Below are 18,598 nucleotides of genomic sequence, written 5' to 3'. Positions count from 1 at the left end.
CTGAGGGGTACCAACAATTTTGTCCACGTGTGTACATAACTGCCATATAAATGGACCAGTTTAAGCATCTTTTTAGACTTTGACGAGGGACGGATCATTGCAGCAGAAGACTCTCGGAGACAGTGGGGGTTGTGGGGTGCTCCCTGGCAGCAGAACCGTACAAAAAGTACAAAAAGGCTCAACCCATATTAATTCACATGGCATCAGATCAGTGGCGTCAATTCAGTGGAAGCTAAGGTATGGAAAGGTTACGAGTCACAGAATTTAACTAGAGTATCAATCAACACGTCCAGCAAATAATGTCTCATTTTTAGTCAAAAAATCTCATTACACTTAAAACAAGAGTCATTACCAGAAAAATAACTTGTTATTTGACCATTTTCAAGTAAATTTTCACTTGAAATAAGTAGAAAAATCTGCCAGTGGGACAGGATTTATCTTCTCATTACAAGCAAAAAAATCTTGTTCCACTGGCAGATTTTTCTACTTATTTTAAGTGAAAATCTACTTGAAACAGGTTAAAATGGTTGTTTTTGAGTCTTGTCTTAAATATAATGAGATTTTTTTTTACTAAAAATTAGACATTTTAACTAGAAATAAGACAAATATTCTTGTTAAGATTTTGAGTTTTTGCAGTGTATAATAACTAGTGAAATCGATCATGTTGTTCTGATTTGCATTTGTAGTTATTCTATATGTATTAAGTAATAGAATAATCAATACAAAGAGACACAGAGTAATTCCATAAACGTATTTAAAAAAACAAACATTTACATTTAACCCTTGAAGCCAAGGTGTGGCGGCTGCCATACCCTGCCATACCCAATTGACGCCCCTGCATCAGATACAGACGTCAGTGACTCTGGCATCTCAGAGATGTGCAGGTTTTTGCTCAATGGTGCGATGCATTTGGCTTAAAATCTCAGACGGGTCAAAACCGATCTTGCAAGGTGCTTCTTGCCTTTTATCTGTTTAAAAATTGTATAAAACAAATAAATAAATATTGTTCAAAGGAAACTTTTGGATGCCACCATAGCTCACATTAGCCATATCAATTCAGGAGTGGCCACAGTGTCGTGCTATGTTACCACTTTTGATTTTCCTCTCCATCTCTGTCTAGAGTATGTTAATGCTGTTAACTAATGAAATGCATTCATGACATGAAGCCCTGTGTGTGTTTTCATGTGTGTTTGTGTGTGTGTGTGTGTGTGTGTGTGTGTGTGTGTGTGTGTGTGTGTGTCCCTATCCTGGTGTAAATCCCCCTTGAGAAACTGCAGCATCTGTTCATATTAAAAAATAGCCCCACACCCCTCCAAAACACACCATCTCATTTTCTCACACAGAAATAAAAAGCTGATAAACAAGATAGACAACAAAACTATGCAATTTAAAAATCCAATTAACTCACATATTTTTTTTTTTTTTAAAGACAAAAATAACTGAAAATGTCAGCATTTTTCAGGTTTGCCAACAAGCCTCTTGATTAAATCCAACTTTAATTAACAATCATGACAAGAGGTCTGATGCCACTTTGAAAATGAAGTGGCGACTGTCCAGGGGTTTAACTTTGGAGGCTTGAGGGTCCAAAGCATCGAGTGGCCTTAATCCAGGGACTCGCCTGGCCGTCTCCCCAGGGATGGAGAGCCGAGGCCGGGGTGGGAGAGGAGCCCAGGCCTGGGAGAGCTGACGGGGAGGGAGGGTGTCTGGGATCCAGGATTGTTGCTAATCACCATGGCATTAAAATGTTTACAGGTCATGGAGGGATTAGCTCCAAGCCGATAATTTTTAATGCTATTATTTTTGCCCTGAGAGCTTAGCATGCTCATTGTGGGTTCTTTGAGCCCAGTGGTACCGGAGCAGAGCAGCTCTGTCCTCACGTGCTCAACGCTGGAATGTTAGAGTGAAATCCAACATTTACCTGATTCATTTCTATCCAGCTCATACAGGGAGGCACAAGGACTTATCCAAGATCACAAAACTCATGTTAAAAGATGAGAAATGAAAGATGTTGGGTTTCTATATTTATATGATCAGTTGACAAATGACCAAAGAACAGCGGCACAACCTAAAATACCCTCTCTCTCCATTGCTTTTCATCTTCATCAGGACCTGGCATCTGTATGAGAACGCTTCCAAGGACGGAAACATGAGGACATTAAAATGAAACTTCATATAGACGGGGGAATAAAAAGTACATTTTCTTTTGCCTGAATGAATATCCAGATTTCTTCAAGGTTCTAACTCACAATCTCACACACACTCATTTCATGTGGCCTTATTACTGTAAATACATTATATCAGGGGTCGGCAACCCAAAATGTTCAAAGAGCCATATTGGACCAAAAACACAAAAAACAAATATGTCTGGAGCCGCAAAAAATGTAAAGTCTTGTATAAACCTTAGAATGAAGGCAACACATGCTGCATGTATCTAGTTATAACTGGGGGAAGATTTTTTTTTTTATTATGCACTTCGAGAAAAAAGTCGAAATGTCGAGATTAATGTTGAAGTACAATCTCAAGAAAAAAGTCAAAATTTCGAGAAAAAAGTCAAAATTTCCAGAAAAAAGTCAAAATTTCCAGAAAAAAGTTTAAATGTCGAGGAAAGTCAAAATTTCGTGAAAAAAAGTCGAAATGTTGAGAAAAAAAGACAAAATGTCGAGATTAAAAAGGAAGAAAAGAAAGGAAAAAAAGAAGAAAAGGGAAAAAAAGAAAAAAAAACGGAAAAAAAGGTCAAACATTTGAACATTTTTGAAAAAGCTCCAGGAGCCACTAGGGCGGCGCTAAAGAGCCGCATACGGCTCTAGAGCTGCGGGTTGCCGACCCCTGCATTAGACAATGGGCTGTGCAATTTCGGACCCAGATAAACAACAGCAATGCACCTTGGGAAATACCCATACATACGCTCAAGGCCTGTCTGCAGAATAAAAATTCACTGTTTATATTTCACAATTTCTTCAGCATAAAAAAAGGATTTGACCCTTTCTACGTTGCTCTGAAACTCAGTATGCAATTACATGATCAATATGTACTACAGAAAAAAACAGCTACTCATTTGACCATGGAAGAAGAAATATCCTGACTTTTAGTTCTGAAAAAACTTAGCTTATTTATGTGACGTATTTAAACAGTGAAGAGCTGACATCCTGGTTGTTTGACCCACACAGACCAGAATGTTCATCTCCTCGATGCGGTTAGATAGCATTTTCTCTTAAACTGCTGTACCTGATGATTCAAAAGGGTTTATGAAGCTTTTATAGAAATAAATAAATGAAATAAATCAGCCTTCAAACTGCAAAAGCTTGCCTGATTACACTACAGTGACTGACATCCTCAAAAGTGACGACGCCTCCTCAGAAGGAGCTCCCACTCATGACTATCAGCCGCTAATCAATCAATCACAGCTCTGCCTCATGTTCTTCTGCAGGCATCATAATCAGAAATGTAGTTTGGGGGCAGGAGGTGTTAGAATTGTTCGCAGGGCGGCTTTCCCTGCTGCACGGGCCGGTTTACTCAGAGATCACACAGAGATTAACATTGAGGCCATCTGCGCGTCAGACAAACACAACAACAGTTCCAGCTGGAAGCAGGAATTTAACCAACCTTTTATCATCCTCTGATCTCACAACATTTCAATCTTTTGATAATTATAGTGTTTAATGCCATCTCAAGGTCAAAGATGAACCAGGCCGAAGTCGCTAACACTAGACTAATCTTTTAAACCTTTTTTTCTAGCTCCATAGGATTGTTTTTACTATTTCCTGCTTCTTTTTATGACTTTCTTGTTTTTTTTTTCCTTTTCTTAATTAGAGGGGTTTGTCACAGTTCACAAAACTTAACAAAAAACAAGAATAAAAGCATTAATTCTTTATGTTTGGCAATCGTATCATCAAACTGACATAACAACACTTCCCACAGTGGCTCTGTGGATGTGTTTGTGTGTGCACTTGTGCACTTGTGCATATGTGTGGTTCACAGAGATCAAAAAATCTAATCATAATTCTGGATCACTGTACCCATTAATCCTTTTTATTCAATCTCGTCCAAACCTATTAAATTAATATCTAATCAAAATGATGTGTGATTATACAACTCAATTTCATGTCAGACGCACCACAAATAATCCGGTGAAAATGTCATGGAGCCTCTGCAAGGGCCGAGTTCAGAGATTAGCGGGGGCAAGGGGGGGCAAGGGGGGGCAAGGGGGGGCAAGCGGGGGCAAGCGGGGGCAAGCAGGGGCAAGCGGGGGCAAGCGGGGGAGCACGGGCCAAAGATGCTGACGGCCTCGACTCCACTCACACTCTTGGCCCGCTGATATCTACCACACACAGAGGTGTCTTCAGTATTCACATTCATTACTCAGGTAGAAGTATAGATACTAGAGTTTAAAAATACTCCTGTAAGTTTTTTAGTCAAGTAAAAGTATAAAAGTACTGGTTTCAAAACGACTTATAGTATAAAAGTAAAAGTAATCTAAGGGGGAAATAAGCCATTAAGGACAAAATCCATTGAAAATGAATGCAAATATATTAAAGAACCATATAAATGTACTATTGAGCATTAACATATGCAAAAAGTCAAACTTCAGAGGCATGTTATCATTTATCCTAACCTTTTGGAATGTACATCCAAGTTTAGTTGCAGGAATCTGAGGGAACGGATGTAAGAACAAAACTGGACAAGAACATCTGAAACAACCACAACCAAATTCACTCTATCCGGATGGAGCAATTTAACTGGATAGTTTTTTTTAAAGGCCCAAATGAAATAGAGTAATGAGGCTGTTTTTAAAATGTAAGGAGTAAAAAGTACAGATAATTGCGTGAAAATGTAAGGAGTAAAAGTAAAAAGTGGTCTGAAAAATAATTACTCCAGTGAAGTATAGATAACCAAAATTTCTACTTAAATAAGGTAACTAAGTATTTGTACTTCGTTACTTGACACCTCTGACCACACACAAACTTCTCTTCCTTTTGTTTCATGAATTCATTATTTTGGGCACCAGGGTTAAAAATGTTTTGTTTTTTTTAAATGCTAAAAGCCAAATTCTGTAACATCTGGCAGTCTGTGTAAAATCCAGTGTTGATATCTGACCTATTTCCCTTTAAATCAGGATTACGAACGACTTCCCTCAACTCCAGGAGAGAAGTCTCAAGGTGACAGGAGTATATTTTTGGCAAAGTCTTCCAGATCACAGCGTGGCACAAATGACAACGAGTGCCATGAACTAGCGTGATGTTTGAATGATGTTTCTGTGCTGTGCTCGGGCACAGCAATGACTAATTAGTTTTAGTTTCAAAACATAAGGCTTTAAAAAAAAACCACAACAATATAAATAACTACATGGGGTGTCACATGTCAGTGTCCTGTTAAAATCAGGACAGATGGCAATTAGTATCACTCTGACATTAATCCAGCGCGACAAACACTGGGATGGGTGTGCTCCTCCAGCACACCCTACGTGAGCGTTTGCTCCCAGTGTCAGATGTTGCAGAGCCCGGCGTGTCACAGCGCCCACGTCAACGCATGTCCATGGAGAATCACAGCAAAGCAACCTAGGCCTGTGTTGAAAAAAATCGATTTTCTGATTCTAAATCGATTCTCATATTAATTCCTAAAAATCGATTTGTATGTCTAAAGATCGATTTTTTTTGTTATTTTTTTTAATTATTTTTTATTTATTTTTTTATTTTTTTCATCATTACATTTTTGCCTGGTGAACTTTAATCCCAGTAGTTTTGTTTCTAAATTCCTAAATTAACTTTTCTTCAGAGAAAATGCTGGACATTTCAGCTTAAATTTCTAAATGTTATATTAGTTCAATGAAGTTCATATTATCTATATTTACTATAGCTTGTTTGGTTTCTTTGTTATCGGACACGGTTTGTCATGAAATACCTGAAAAATGCCGGGTGCTTCATGCCAAGCTGTGTGTCTGGTGACAGAATAAATTAGACAAGCTAAAATAATTTTTTTACTGGTTGAGCTGTTGCAATTTCTTTCTTTTTTTGCACTTTATATGGATATTGAAATGCCTATTTGAGTTATTTATTTCTTAGTTATTTCACAATAATTATTGTGAAATTATTATTTCAATAGTTATTTTACAGTCATATAATCCAGGCAACATTAACCCAAATCAATATCAAATCGGATCGGATCGAATCAAATGGTGATAATCGATTCTGAATCTTAAGAATCGGAATCGAATCGATTCTTGATATTTGAATCGATACCCAGCTCTAAAGCAACCAACGTGAACAAAACAGCAGACTATGAGGCCCTGCAAATGGAGTTGTCTGCATCCACAAACAAGCCGTTTGTAGAGCTAAGAACAATTCCAGCTCATGTATCTGGCGAGTTATTGTTTGAAAGTGTTTATTTCGATGTTCACTTACTATTTAGTCAAAAGTCTCAACATCTTAAATCAGGAAGGAGAACGTTCCCCAGGAACTGACAGACAACTCATGTGTCATTTTTCTACTTCACAAACTCATTAAAAAGAACTATTAATGAACGACAACAGTGTTATTATATCATGTGTGTGGTTGACTGACGATGTTTGTTCATGGACAGATGTTTTTGTCCTGTGTGCTTGTCATCAGGAGACGACGTGACATGCCGTAGATTTTCTGGGGCAGTTAAGGAAAAGGGGGATGGTTTTCAGAAGAAAGGATGATCACAAACAGTGAGCGCTATTCTTGTTGTATTTCGGTGCAGGAGGAGCAGCATGTTGGCAGCCGGCCTGTCTGCTGTTTGTGTTTAAGCGTCACGAGTTAAACAGTGGTGACACTTTGACAGGTTTCCCGTTATAATAAGACTCCAAACCAAGTTTCTTCCCTCATCGTTTCCTGTCACAGCTCTGTCAGTTTATTATGGGTTGCTTTTTAGGGTAGTGTGTGTTTGTGAGTGTGTGTGTGTGTGTGTGTGTGTGTGTGTGTGTGTGTGTCTTTGTTTGTATGTGTGAGTAGCTATGCATCTGTGTATGTGTGACAGAGCCAGATGAGCAGGCAGATGTTTCCTCTGTGTCTACTCCGACTGTCTGAGAAAGCCTGACAACAGCTGGACCAATGCCAGACACACGAACGCACACGCACATGCAAATGCACATGCACACGCACGTGCACAAGCACACACACGTGCACAAGCACACACACGTGCACAAGCACACACACACACACACACACACACACACACACACACACACACACACACACACACACACACACACACACACACACACACACACACACACACACACACACACACACACACACACACACACACACACACACACACACACACACACACACACAGGTACAGTGTTTTGTTGGCATGGTTGTTCAGACTGCAATGACATTTGCTTTTATTGCAGTTTCTTACGAACCAATTTCTCCTCAAAGGGCCTGATTTACTAAGATCCTAAATAAAGAGTACTAAATTGCGTGTGCACTGAAAAAGTTTGCACGTGCTGTTGTTGTGTGTTTTGCGGGTGATCAACTAAGAATGCTTGCGCAATTGATAACAGGTGCAAACCGCAGTATTTAAATGAGGTGTTGCGTGTCTTACAGTTTGCGCCATGGAGAGTCTGGATGGAAAGCAGGATAGTCGCAAGCACAAAATGAAATTTGACGAGTTGGAGTTAGAGATATTAGTGGAAGAGGCAAATAAACATATTCATGAACTACAGCAAAGAAATTTAAACATTACCAAAAGAAACGCAATATGGGAGAAAATCTGCGATAGAATAAATGCAGTTGGTAACACAAAAAGAACGGCAGATGAGGTTAAAAGAAGGTGGCAAGATATAAGGCGAAGAACTAAAGAAAAAGTGGCTTTTAATAAAACTTGTGCAACCATTTTTAAAATAGCATGCAGCAGAATAAAGACTCTCTCTCTCTGCGTATTCTTTGATTTTGGCGATGTCGCCTCCTTGCCACAATAACAGCAGCCATCGGTGCGTAATGCTGGGCAGATTAGCACCTTCCTTTCCAACGTATTAAATACAGACGCAATCACAATCCCCGCAATTACTTTCGGGCTTGGTAAATCTCATTGCGGGTGGTAAATGGACATATTTGCATTTTCCCCTCCCAGTATTTAGCGCTTTCTGGCGGGTACGCCCCATATTGATTATTCATCAGGGCAAAAGTACTAAATGAACAGCGTGTGCTATTTTGCTCATTTGAGAGGCGCAGTCCTCTTTGCACGCTGTTAGTAGATCAGCTTGCACATTGGTTTGCAGGTGATGTCAAGTTTGCACACGTTTTTACGCACGCAAACCTTTAGTAAATCAGGCCCAAAGTGTACATACTTCAGAAATCAGTATTTAAATGAAACTTTGTGAGATGATATGGGTGTTAAAATAAATTTTGATTAATATGTTCCATTAAAAAAACAACACATTTCTGCCTCAATTCAGTTCAGCTCAAGCATGCAGTGCCAAGACAAACGAGAGACTTACAGAGCAAGAAGCAGAACAAGAGCAAGTCTTGGACGGTGTTAAAAAGGTGCTTTAAACTCCATGCCTGGAGCGGGTCCCTCTGAGGTAAAAGACTGCCTATATAAAGACACGTATATAATAGCACAAACACTACAAACACCTGTAAGTAATCTTTCTCACTAAAGAGCAACAGGATTCAAATTATTACGTTAAATGCAATACAAATACAATGCACACTACAACGTGCACAGACTGTAACTACAGCAGTGATTCACCTTCGAGGGGAAAGCTACGGATGTAGTTTGTTACATTATCGAAAAAGTTTCCAATTGATATGCTGACAAAGCATATCAATAGGGTGAAATAGCACCCTGTGAGTTTTAGAAGACTCATTTCTTTTTGCTCCTGCAACAAACCCTAGCAACACACCCCAGCACACGTCAGTGCTGCTGATCCTCGTTAGGCCTCTTAAGCCATCACAACGAGGGGACCCTGCTGACACGCTCTCATACTTTAGCCTTTAGGCAACCGCCTGCTGTTTTAATTATCTTTCCATGATCTATTTGAGAAAGCAAATCTACTAAACACTCACCTTCTTAAATATTCCCCAGTTTCACTGCCACAATCCATAAAGTACCATAAAGTAGAAATGCATTTTTACAACCTTGTAAAGTACTTTAGTACTTTTTTCCCCTTTTTTAAAATTAGGGATTTTTATATCTCCTGTAAAAGATTATTTGATATACCTCTAGATACGCGAGCTATAATACATTTAAAGCAGCACAATGTAACTTTTCCACCTTAATATAATATTTCCAGAGTCATTGTGATGGAACATCAACTTCCAACAGGTTTAATGAACCTCTGTCATGGTCTGAGGGGTCTGTATCACCTTCACTGGCACTATGTAACTTTGAGGTGCATGGTAGGAACCATGGGCGGCAGGTAATGAAGGCTAGGGAAGGCTAAGCCTCCCCAAATACAATGCCAGGTATTTTGCAAAATGATATAATATGTGCGCAACATTAATAAAAAGCTGCAATATTGAATGTGTGTTGTTGCTTCAGCTCCCCTAGTGACAATGCAGTGATAATTCAGCAAGGCTTTGGTTAAAAAAAATTAAAAGTAGCCAGTCACAGCCCCCCTGGCATTATGTTGTTGTAAACATCAGCATTTTTGTCCGCCAATTACAAATGCACAGCCAGCAGCGCTCCTTTCAAAACACAATAACAAGCTCCAAGTCAAGACCAAGATGGATATACGTTCATTTTTTAAACCAAAAGAGAAACAGACACAAAACATTGCCGAAGCTGCTGCCAATGTGACAGTGAGTCGGAGGAGAGCGACTGCACCTGCAGCCACCGCGTCAGCGACCCGCCCAGTGTCTAACACCGGCTCACCTGATGGTGCAGCCGGTCATATGAGCAGCGATGACCCGGGAGGAGGAGGAGACTGCACTGCCGGTAATCCTGCTGCACCGAGTGATTTAGGGGGAAAACTATAGGTAGGCCTACTTATTTTATGTCATGATGAGTCGATTCAATTCATCCTGGTGACTGGCGCGGTGTCGCTGTACTGCAGATATTGGTCAAATTATGCTCAAATCATTGTTACGCAACTGTTTTGGGTGAAAAAAAAACCTCAACATTTTTTGGATTCCTCCCTATATACAGTATAGCTTCACCAAATATTTCAGTCACCCGCCACCTATGGTAGGAACCCTTCCACACTACTGCTAAAGCACTACCGCTTTTGTCCAAAGGAGCCGCCAAACTCAACAAAAGCTGAAAGTTACATTGTGCTGCTTTAAGCTGTAATATAAAAAAAAACAAAGAACCAGTTTGAAACAGATTCGTAAATAAAGGGAAGTGACTTTTATAAACATTGCAGATCCAGACATCTGCTTATTGACGTAAAAACGGGAGTTAAAGAAAAAAGAAAAATCACAACCTTTTATACCATATAAAAAGCAAGACCTTGTTCCTTTTTTTGTTAGACCGCAGACCAGAAACACACCCCAGAAGCCATCACCACACCGTAACTAATATATGCAACGTTCTTAAAAGCGTCTGATTATGCAATAAACTTGAATGTTCGTACAGCAGGCTAAAGAAAGGTGAGGATGTGGGTTCACATGTTTAGTTTGACTGTACCATGCTGTTCTCCTGTTCCGTCTCGTTCTTTCCCTGCATATCACTGTCTGATCTGTAAGAAAAATGTAAAATTGCATATTTAGAACACTAATGTGGGAGAATTTTTACATTTTGCATCAGGTATTCTCAAGCAGAAGGTGGGGCTGAGTACCTTTGGGGTGTTGTGAGTATCTTGTGTGTGAAGCAGGTGAGTTCTTTGGTCTCCTGCTGGTACCTCTGCAGGTCTTGGGTGAGTAGGTTGTGCAGGGCGGTCAGTGCCTGCTCCTGGAAGAGCAGCCTCTCAGATTGGACCAAACGCTCGGTGATGCGCGGCTGAAGCTCCCGACAGACGTGCGGCTGAAACTGAAACAGAACAAAACAGAAAAAACACTTTTTAATCGTCTTAAAGGGAGGCTGCTTGGAGAAACCATAGACATTCAACTGTATTCATCATGTTTTTCACACTTTAAACGTTTAGCGAGCTTTTTCACGCAAACATTTAAACAGAGCAACACACTTTGCACTTGCACTTGTGACTCAAATCGAATAAGATGAGTAGATTCATTAAAGAAGCCTTGAAATAAAACTGTGACTTTGATGCAATACGTGGCAGTGTTTACAGTTTAACAGTTTCACTATGTGAAAAAAACCCTCAACACCCGAGCAAGGTCCTTTTTTACAAAAAGCACAATCTTAGCTGATATATAAACTTTTAATAGTGATCATTAGGCCTGTGTTGAAAAAAATCGATTCTCCGATTTTAAATCGATTCTCATATTAATTCCTAAAAATCGATTCATATGTCTAACGATCGATTTAATTTTTTTTTTTTTTTTTTTTTTTTTTTTTCTCATCATTACATTACAACTTTTGGTACTTTTTTGTATATGCTCAAAAAAGGAATATTTTGTTGGACAGGAGAATAACTGGTGCCATGTTTTTGCCTTTAAATATGTTTAAAGGTATGAAAACATTAAAGTTTTCAGTTATAATTGCATAAATTGTCCAAATTCTCATAAATGGGGAAAAAATAAAACAGATTTTTTTCGTCCTCTGTTTGCTTCCCTGGATCTGTTTGGTAATTCTGACCCACATGATGTTTCTGAAAGCAGTTCTATCAGCATTCTGGGAGCTGATTGGTCCTTACAGCATCATTAGCTGCAATACTTGCTGTTGAATCTCAATATAATACTAGTATTAATATGTTGCATAACTAGACAGTCATATCATTCATGCAACAGCTGAAAAAACAGTTTTAATAACACTAACCCAAATCAATATCGGATCGAATCGGATCGTGATAATCGGTTCTGAATCTTAAGAATCGGAATCGAATCGATTCTTGATATTTGAATCGATCCCCAGCCCTACTGATCATATAGCTCATATAGCATCTTATTACAGGCTATATATTGCTCGTGTGCCTTGTGGGAAGCCTTTTTGTTGAGCTCTAAGTGTAAATCATTTTCCAACTGTGGTCACTTACGGTGGCGGTCTGCAGGAAGGAGCTTCTGTTCAGCTGTCGTTCTGCCCGTTTCTTCTTCTCCTGAAGATCAGACAGCTCAGTGGTCAGCTGCTGCTGGCGGCCTTTGATCTGACACAGTCTGACAACACAATAAATACAGATAAATGTAGTTTACTCAACGTAAGTCCCCTCCCAACTGAGGTGTCAAAGTAGAATTGAGTTTGACAGATAGAGCATTTCCTTCTTTATTGCCCTCAAGGCAATGTTTTACTGAAGATAAACTGGCAGAAACATGAGATACATACCCAGAAAGGTCTTAAACATATATGAGTTGGTGGGAGCGGGGGAAAAAAGGCCATAAAGAAACAATCAACAAGATAGTACGCTCGTGTTTTATGGACTTTTTCTGAACACAGCTTAAGAAATGCTGGATTCCGTACAAAGGACGAAACAGGACAAATTATTAAGCTCTCCCTGTGTCTTATCGCACAGATATGGCTGGAGAGCAACAATGAACAAGGAGTTTTCATTTTTCACCGCACATTTGAGCAATTTCATAAAATTTTACACTTTAAAACATCAAACCTCTCATCTTACAACCTGATCTTTTTTAAAACACTTAACTTATGGTTCTGACAGCAGGCAAGTTTTTTTTTAAGAAACACCGGTTTCTTCTTTCAACAAACAGAATGGATTAACAGCTGACAAAATAACAGTGACTATTGCTCGCCGCTAAAGTCAGCAGTAGATCAACTATTTCCAATTCAAAACCAAGACTATTAATGCAACAGGAGTCAAACTGTCATGTACAGAACTTTGCTCTTGTTTTCTGATAGATATTTAAGTGTAGCAGTAATAGCAACAAGATGCAGAGGTGTCAAGTAACAAAGTACAAATACTTTGTTACCTTACTTAAGTAGAAATTTTGGTTATCTATACTTCACTGGAGTAATTATTTATTATTATATAATTACTTTTTACTTTTACTCCTTACATTGTCACGCAATTATCTGTACTTTTTACTCCTTACATTTAATTTAAAAACAGCCTCGTTACTCTATTTCATTTCGGCCTTTAAAAAAAAACTATCCAGTTAAATTGCTCCATCCGGATAGAGTGAATTTGGTTGTGGTTGTTTCAGATGTTCTTGTCCAGTTTTGTTCTTACATCCGTTCCCTCAGATTCCTGCAACTAAACTTGGATGTACATTCCAATAAAGGTTAGGATAAATGATAACATGCCTCTGAAGTTTGACTTTTTGCACCATTACAATACTTATAGGCAACTAGTCATCATATCTCCTGCTCTCTGAAACACATGTTAATGCTCAATAGTACACATATATGCTTCTTTAATATATTTGCATTATACTAAGATACATTCATTTTCAATGGATTTTGTCCTTAATGGCTTTTTTCCCCATTACATTACTTTTACTTTTACACTTCAACTTCTACAGGAGTGTTTTTAAACTCTAGTATCTATACTTCTACCTGAGTAATGAATGTGAATACTGAAGACACCTCTGAGCAAAAGCAATGTTCATCATGGCAGTATTAGCCAAACAATCAGTCACTGTAGCAGTACTGCACTGATAGTATCATAAACGGAGGGAATAATTAAATAATAGATCCATTAAGATTATGAGTTACAACTTAAAGTATGTTGTGATGAGCGTTGTAATTATTTATCTGTCCACTGGGAGGCAGTAAACCCCTGTAATAGTGTCAAAAGAGCAGAGTCTTATTGAAAAGATGAAGAGGGAGATCATCTTTAAAGCCTTTGGTAAAAATAAAAAAACTATCAACATGTAGAAGATAATAAATCAATGGAATAAATAAATGAAGGTTCGGTTTAGGGAGTTTTAAAGTGGCTCCATCCACTCCATTTTGTAGATGTCACCGCTTTTAGGGCAAAAGTACAGCAAGACAACTAAATATTTTATTTGTGTAACTATTAAAAAACTACACAGATAGAGCAGCAAATCAAGCTCCTCGTGGCTCCGTGGGGGAAGATTTCAAATTCTTACAACATGTTTTCACTTTCAGTCTGTCACATAAGGACTGACTTCAGTCTGACTTTCAGCATAAAGGGGATCCCTTTACAATGATATTTCAATGTGCTGTTTAGCCCAGTGGGCTTCAAGATGTGAAATAGGTGACATGAGAGATGGCAAGTGCTCTCTCTTCAGACGTGAAACACAGAGGTGGGTAGTAACGAGTTACATTTACTCCGTTACATTTACTTGAGTAAGTTTTGGGAAATGTTGTACTTTTAGGAGTAATTTTGAATCACTATACTTTTTACTTTTACTTGAGTAGATTTGTGAAGAAGAAACTGTTCCTCTTACTCCGCTACATTAGGCTACGTTGAGCTGTTACTTTTCTTTTATCCCTTTTATCCTCGTACGCGTCAATCTCATGACATCACAGTGATTTTGTCACATTTACACAGACTCAAACACACACAGAATTTCTATGAGTTCATGTTTGTTCTAGTTCTGCCTGGTTAAAAAAGAAAAGTACAAAGGCTTGAAATTTTGTGCTACTTGTGTTTAATTTATTTTTTTATTCTGTTATTTTATTATTTATTTATATTTTATTTAAATTCAAGTATAAGTACTTGAATTTACTTTAAGCTTATTTTAATTTGAGCAATTTTTTATTTTTTATTAATTTTAATTTATTTTATTGATTTATTTTGCCTGAAGATGATTATTTTGTACTTTTGTCTGTTTTAATGGTTGTGTTAAAAAAATAAATCAGACGTTACTCAACAGTTATTCAGTACTTTAACTAGTTTTTTCACCAAGTACTTTTTTACTTTTACTCAAGTAATTATTTGGATGACTACTTTTTACTTCTACTTGAGTCATATTATTCTGAAGTAACAGTACTTTTACTTGAGTACAATTTTTGGCTACTCTACCCACCTCTGGTGAAACATGCGGCACAAGTGATTGTTCTGCTTAATGTGTGATTAACACAAAATAGTTTCTTATTACTTTTTTTGATGGCAACTGAAAGTGAGGAGATAGAGGGAAAAAAAAATGGCCTTGAACCCTTTTGAGGTTTGTGCAGAGACACAGTCCTCCGCTGACAGTTCATGTTACGGGTAGTGTCGGAACATAGTGATCAATTTAAATACCCTGTTTCCTCCTTCTCTGTTGTCTACAAGACACAGCAAAGAGTGAAGTGTGGTAAAGTGTTTTGCTGAGGATGTATCAACCTGGTTATTAGAGTGTAGTTATTGTGGATGACATGATAATGTTGTTTTCCTTTGATTTTGCTGAACTTGGCTTCAGCCTATCTGTAATGTCTCTAACTTGCTTCAACAGAGACGCCAAGTGTGACTGTTGTGTCTGCAAGAATGACTTTTAACAACAGTTAAGTCCTGCAGCTTTAAATTCTCTGACGTCTTACTCCAACATCCCCACAGCCTCTAAACGAGGATCCTTGCTCAAGAGATGCAGGTACACACAAGCACCTTGGCATGACAAAAAACATTACTAAAGGAGAGGCCAGGGTGGTAAAATGTGGCTGAGTGAGAACGAGTCCAAGTATAGTAATGGTTGGGAGTAGGGCTGGGCGATATGGACCAAAAGTCATATCTCGATATTTTCTTGCTAAATGGCGATACTCGATATATATCGATATTTTTTCTGTGCCATAATTGGGGTTTCCCCCAAAGCATTATAGCATAGCATCTCTGTTAGCTTCATTTTTTTCTGAGGCAAACCCTTAAAAAAACAGTCAGTTTTAATACAAAGCCTCGTGCCAAATGTCACACAGGTACCTTTATTAACAGAGGTCTGCACAATATCAAAATGTATAAAACAAATGAAATAAAAATAAACTGCCTGCATATATAGAATAAAAATGCTTCTTGAATAAAATAAAACAAATATCCCTTTCCTGCATAACAATTAAATTAAAATACACTGTGCAATTAATACAATGTAGACAGTAACAGGCAGACTTTTCCACTGAGGTTGATAGTTGTGCAAATAACAAAACATTTGTGCAAATCTCAAATAAAACCTTCAAGTCAAAATGTCACAAAATAAGCTATATCAAAATCATAAAACCCCCCCCCTTTTTTTTTTTTTTTTTTTTTAAATCAATATAAACAATATTTTCTCGTACCATATCGCGCTTGAAAATATATCGATATATATTAAAATCTCGATATATCGCCCAGCCCTAGTTGGGAGTAACAACAGTAGAATAGAATAGTTCAATAATTAGAAAAAAACAAACCAAACAAAGAATCTGGTTCATGCACATGAGCTATTTTACCACCTGTCAATCAAAACTGGTCTTAACCAATCAAATGACCTCATGTCATGACAAAGAATGTTAAGCATGTTCATGAGTGTGTGAACCACATAGTTAGACATGCATGTATATTTCTCCACATGGTATGATGCACACACACCTACACACCCACACACACACACACACACACACACACACACACACACACACACACACACACACACACACACACACACACACACACACACCTGTCCATGTGTTCTGATTAAGTGCTTATGTAGAGAAAAGTGCTAACAGGGTCCCATAATTATGTGAATGTATGTGACAAACACATTTCGCTCCATAATTGCAAGCAAGAAAATGCGTGGGTGTCTTTTATTTTTTCTTACATGAATGTATCTTATGGTGTGCAGCGTGTCACGTGTAAGTTTGGTTTATGCAGGATCTCTACTCTCTGTGTATTAATTCTTATGAATCAAATGTATTTCAAAAGTATTTATATAGTGGACAAAGGTGATGCTGCCTAGCCTCATTTAAATAAGCATGAATATTTATGTTATCTCACAGGCAGTCCAGTGCGATCCCCCTACCATCAATTAGACAGCAACAATTTCAATAAGTGATGTTGAGGAGAACAACAAACCATCATCATGCATTAGCTGCATCCCCTCTGGGTATGGCATCACTACATCGAAGTGTTACAGTTAAAACCAATCACCTATCAGTCAAGACCTGTCTTTGGAGGACCCTGACAGAAAATAAAAAAAGAAAGTGGGTAAGGGGTCTACATGCATGACTTAAGGCAGAGAAAACAATAAATAGCAGAGAGAAAGGGGAAGAAAAAGAGGAATAATGCCTTGAAGTAAAATATGGTGGTGAAAGATGGATGAACCTGAACAAAGGATACTGGTACAGAAAGAAGTACTGAAGAGAAAAGGCATGTGCAGTCTTGTTTATTAAAACAACATAACGAAAGTAAAAAACACAAAAGTAAATACCTAAAATAATTAAATACAAAGTGAAAGACAAAAACAATGAACGAACATGTATAAAAACAAAAAATAAATAAATAAAACTGCAGAAGATTTTTCAGTCCTGAAAGTGTCAAACTATAACAGAACCGACCGATTTGTTGCTGAAGTGAGATCTAATAAATCTGCACAAATACTGAAACAAGGTTAAAGTACAGGTGACTAGGCCTGTGTTGAAAAAATCGATTCTCCGATTTTAAATCGATTCTCAAATTAATTCCTAAAAATCGATTTGTATGTCTAAAGATCGATTTAAAAAAAAAAAAAAAAAAAAAAAAATGTCATCACTACATTACAACTTTTGGTACTTTTTTGTTTATGCCCAAAAAAGGAATATTTTGTTGGACACGAGAATAACTGGTGCCATGTTTTTGCCTTTAAATATGTTTAAACGTATGAAAACATTAAAGTTTTCAGTTATAATTGCATACATTGTCAATATTTCTTTGATTTATTACACTGTCTTGGGGTTACATTTGCATAAATGTTAAAAACCAAATTCTCATAAATGGGGAAAAAATAAAAGCGATTTTTCTTTCATCCTCTGTTTCCTCCCTGGATCTGTTTGGTAATTCTGACCCACACGATGTTTCTGAAAGCAGTTCTATCAGCATTCTGGGAGCTGATTGGTCCTTACAGCATCATTAGCTGCCAATACTTGCTGTTGAATCTCAATATAATACTAGTATTAATATGTTGCATAACTAGACAGTCATATAATTCATGCAACAGCTGAAAAAACAGTTTTATTAACAGTAACCCAAATCAATATCGGATCGAATCGAATCGGATCAAATCGGATCGTGATAATCGATTCTGAATCTTAAGAATCGGAATCGAATCGATTCTTGATATTTGAATCGATCCCCAGCCCTACAGGTGACTACTATCCCTTTAAACTCAAGCTTTATGTGCCATTGGAGCCACTGAAAAGCTGGTGCAGTTCAGTGTGTTGCCCGGGGAGACAAACTCCGTGTCAAACGTATTCCAAGTGAAAATTGTGCAGCACATACCTCCAAACAATAGTGCATGACGGCTTATAATTACCCTCAGTCCTGGCTAACTGTGATCGCCGACATTTAAGTTGGAAAACAGACAGATTTGTATTTGTTTAAATTAGGGTCCTGAGCTCTTCCATCCTTTTTCATCACAATTCTGATTAATATAAATAGATTTTTGATGTATGAAGAAGGAGAATAAACAGAAGAAGATAGGACGAGGGGAGTTGGCAGGGTTCTGCTGGGAGATTT

At 37.9% G+C, this 18,598-nt stretch overlaps 1 protein-coding gene across 1 annotated transcript in view; it reads right to left on the bottom strand.

Annotated features, from left to right (window-relative positions):
- Window positions 1-18,598, bottom strand: part of LOC133454488 (putative leucine-rich repeat-containing protein DDB_G0290503) — a 118,789-nt gene that overhangs the window by 20,082 nt on the left and 80,109 nt on the right. The window contains exons 5-7 of the mRNA XM_061733213.1: window positions 12,062-12,179; window positions 10,748-10,938; window positions 10,597-10,648 (exon numbers count right to left, since the gene is read on the bottom strand). Coding sequence (XP_061589197.1) covers window positions 10,597-10,648; window positions 10,748-10,938; window positions 12,062-12,179 — 361 coding nt within the window. The remainder of the gene's footprint in view (window positions 1-10,596; window positions 10,649-10,747; window positions 10,939-12,061; window positions 12,180-18,598) is intronic.

Source organism: Cololabis saira, chromosome 11, assembly GCF_033807715.1.
Source record: "Cololabis saira isolate AMF1-May2022 chromosome 11, fColSai1.1, whole genome shotgun sequence".
Classification (NCBI taxonomy): domain Eukaryota; kingdom Metazoa; phylum Chordata; class Actinopteri; order Beloniformes; family Belonidae; genus Cololabis; species Cololabis saira.
The sequence above is the reverse complement of the archived record's forward strand: the minus strand, read 5'-3'. Positions and strand labels throughout refer to the sequence as shown.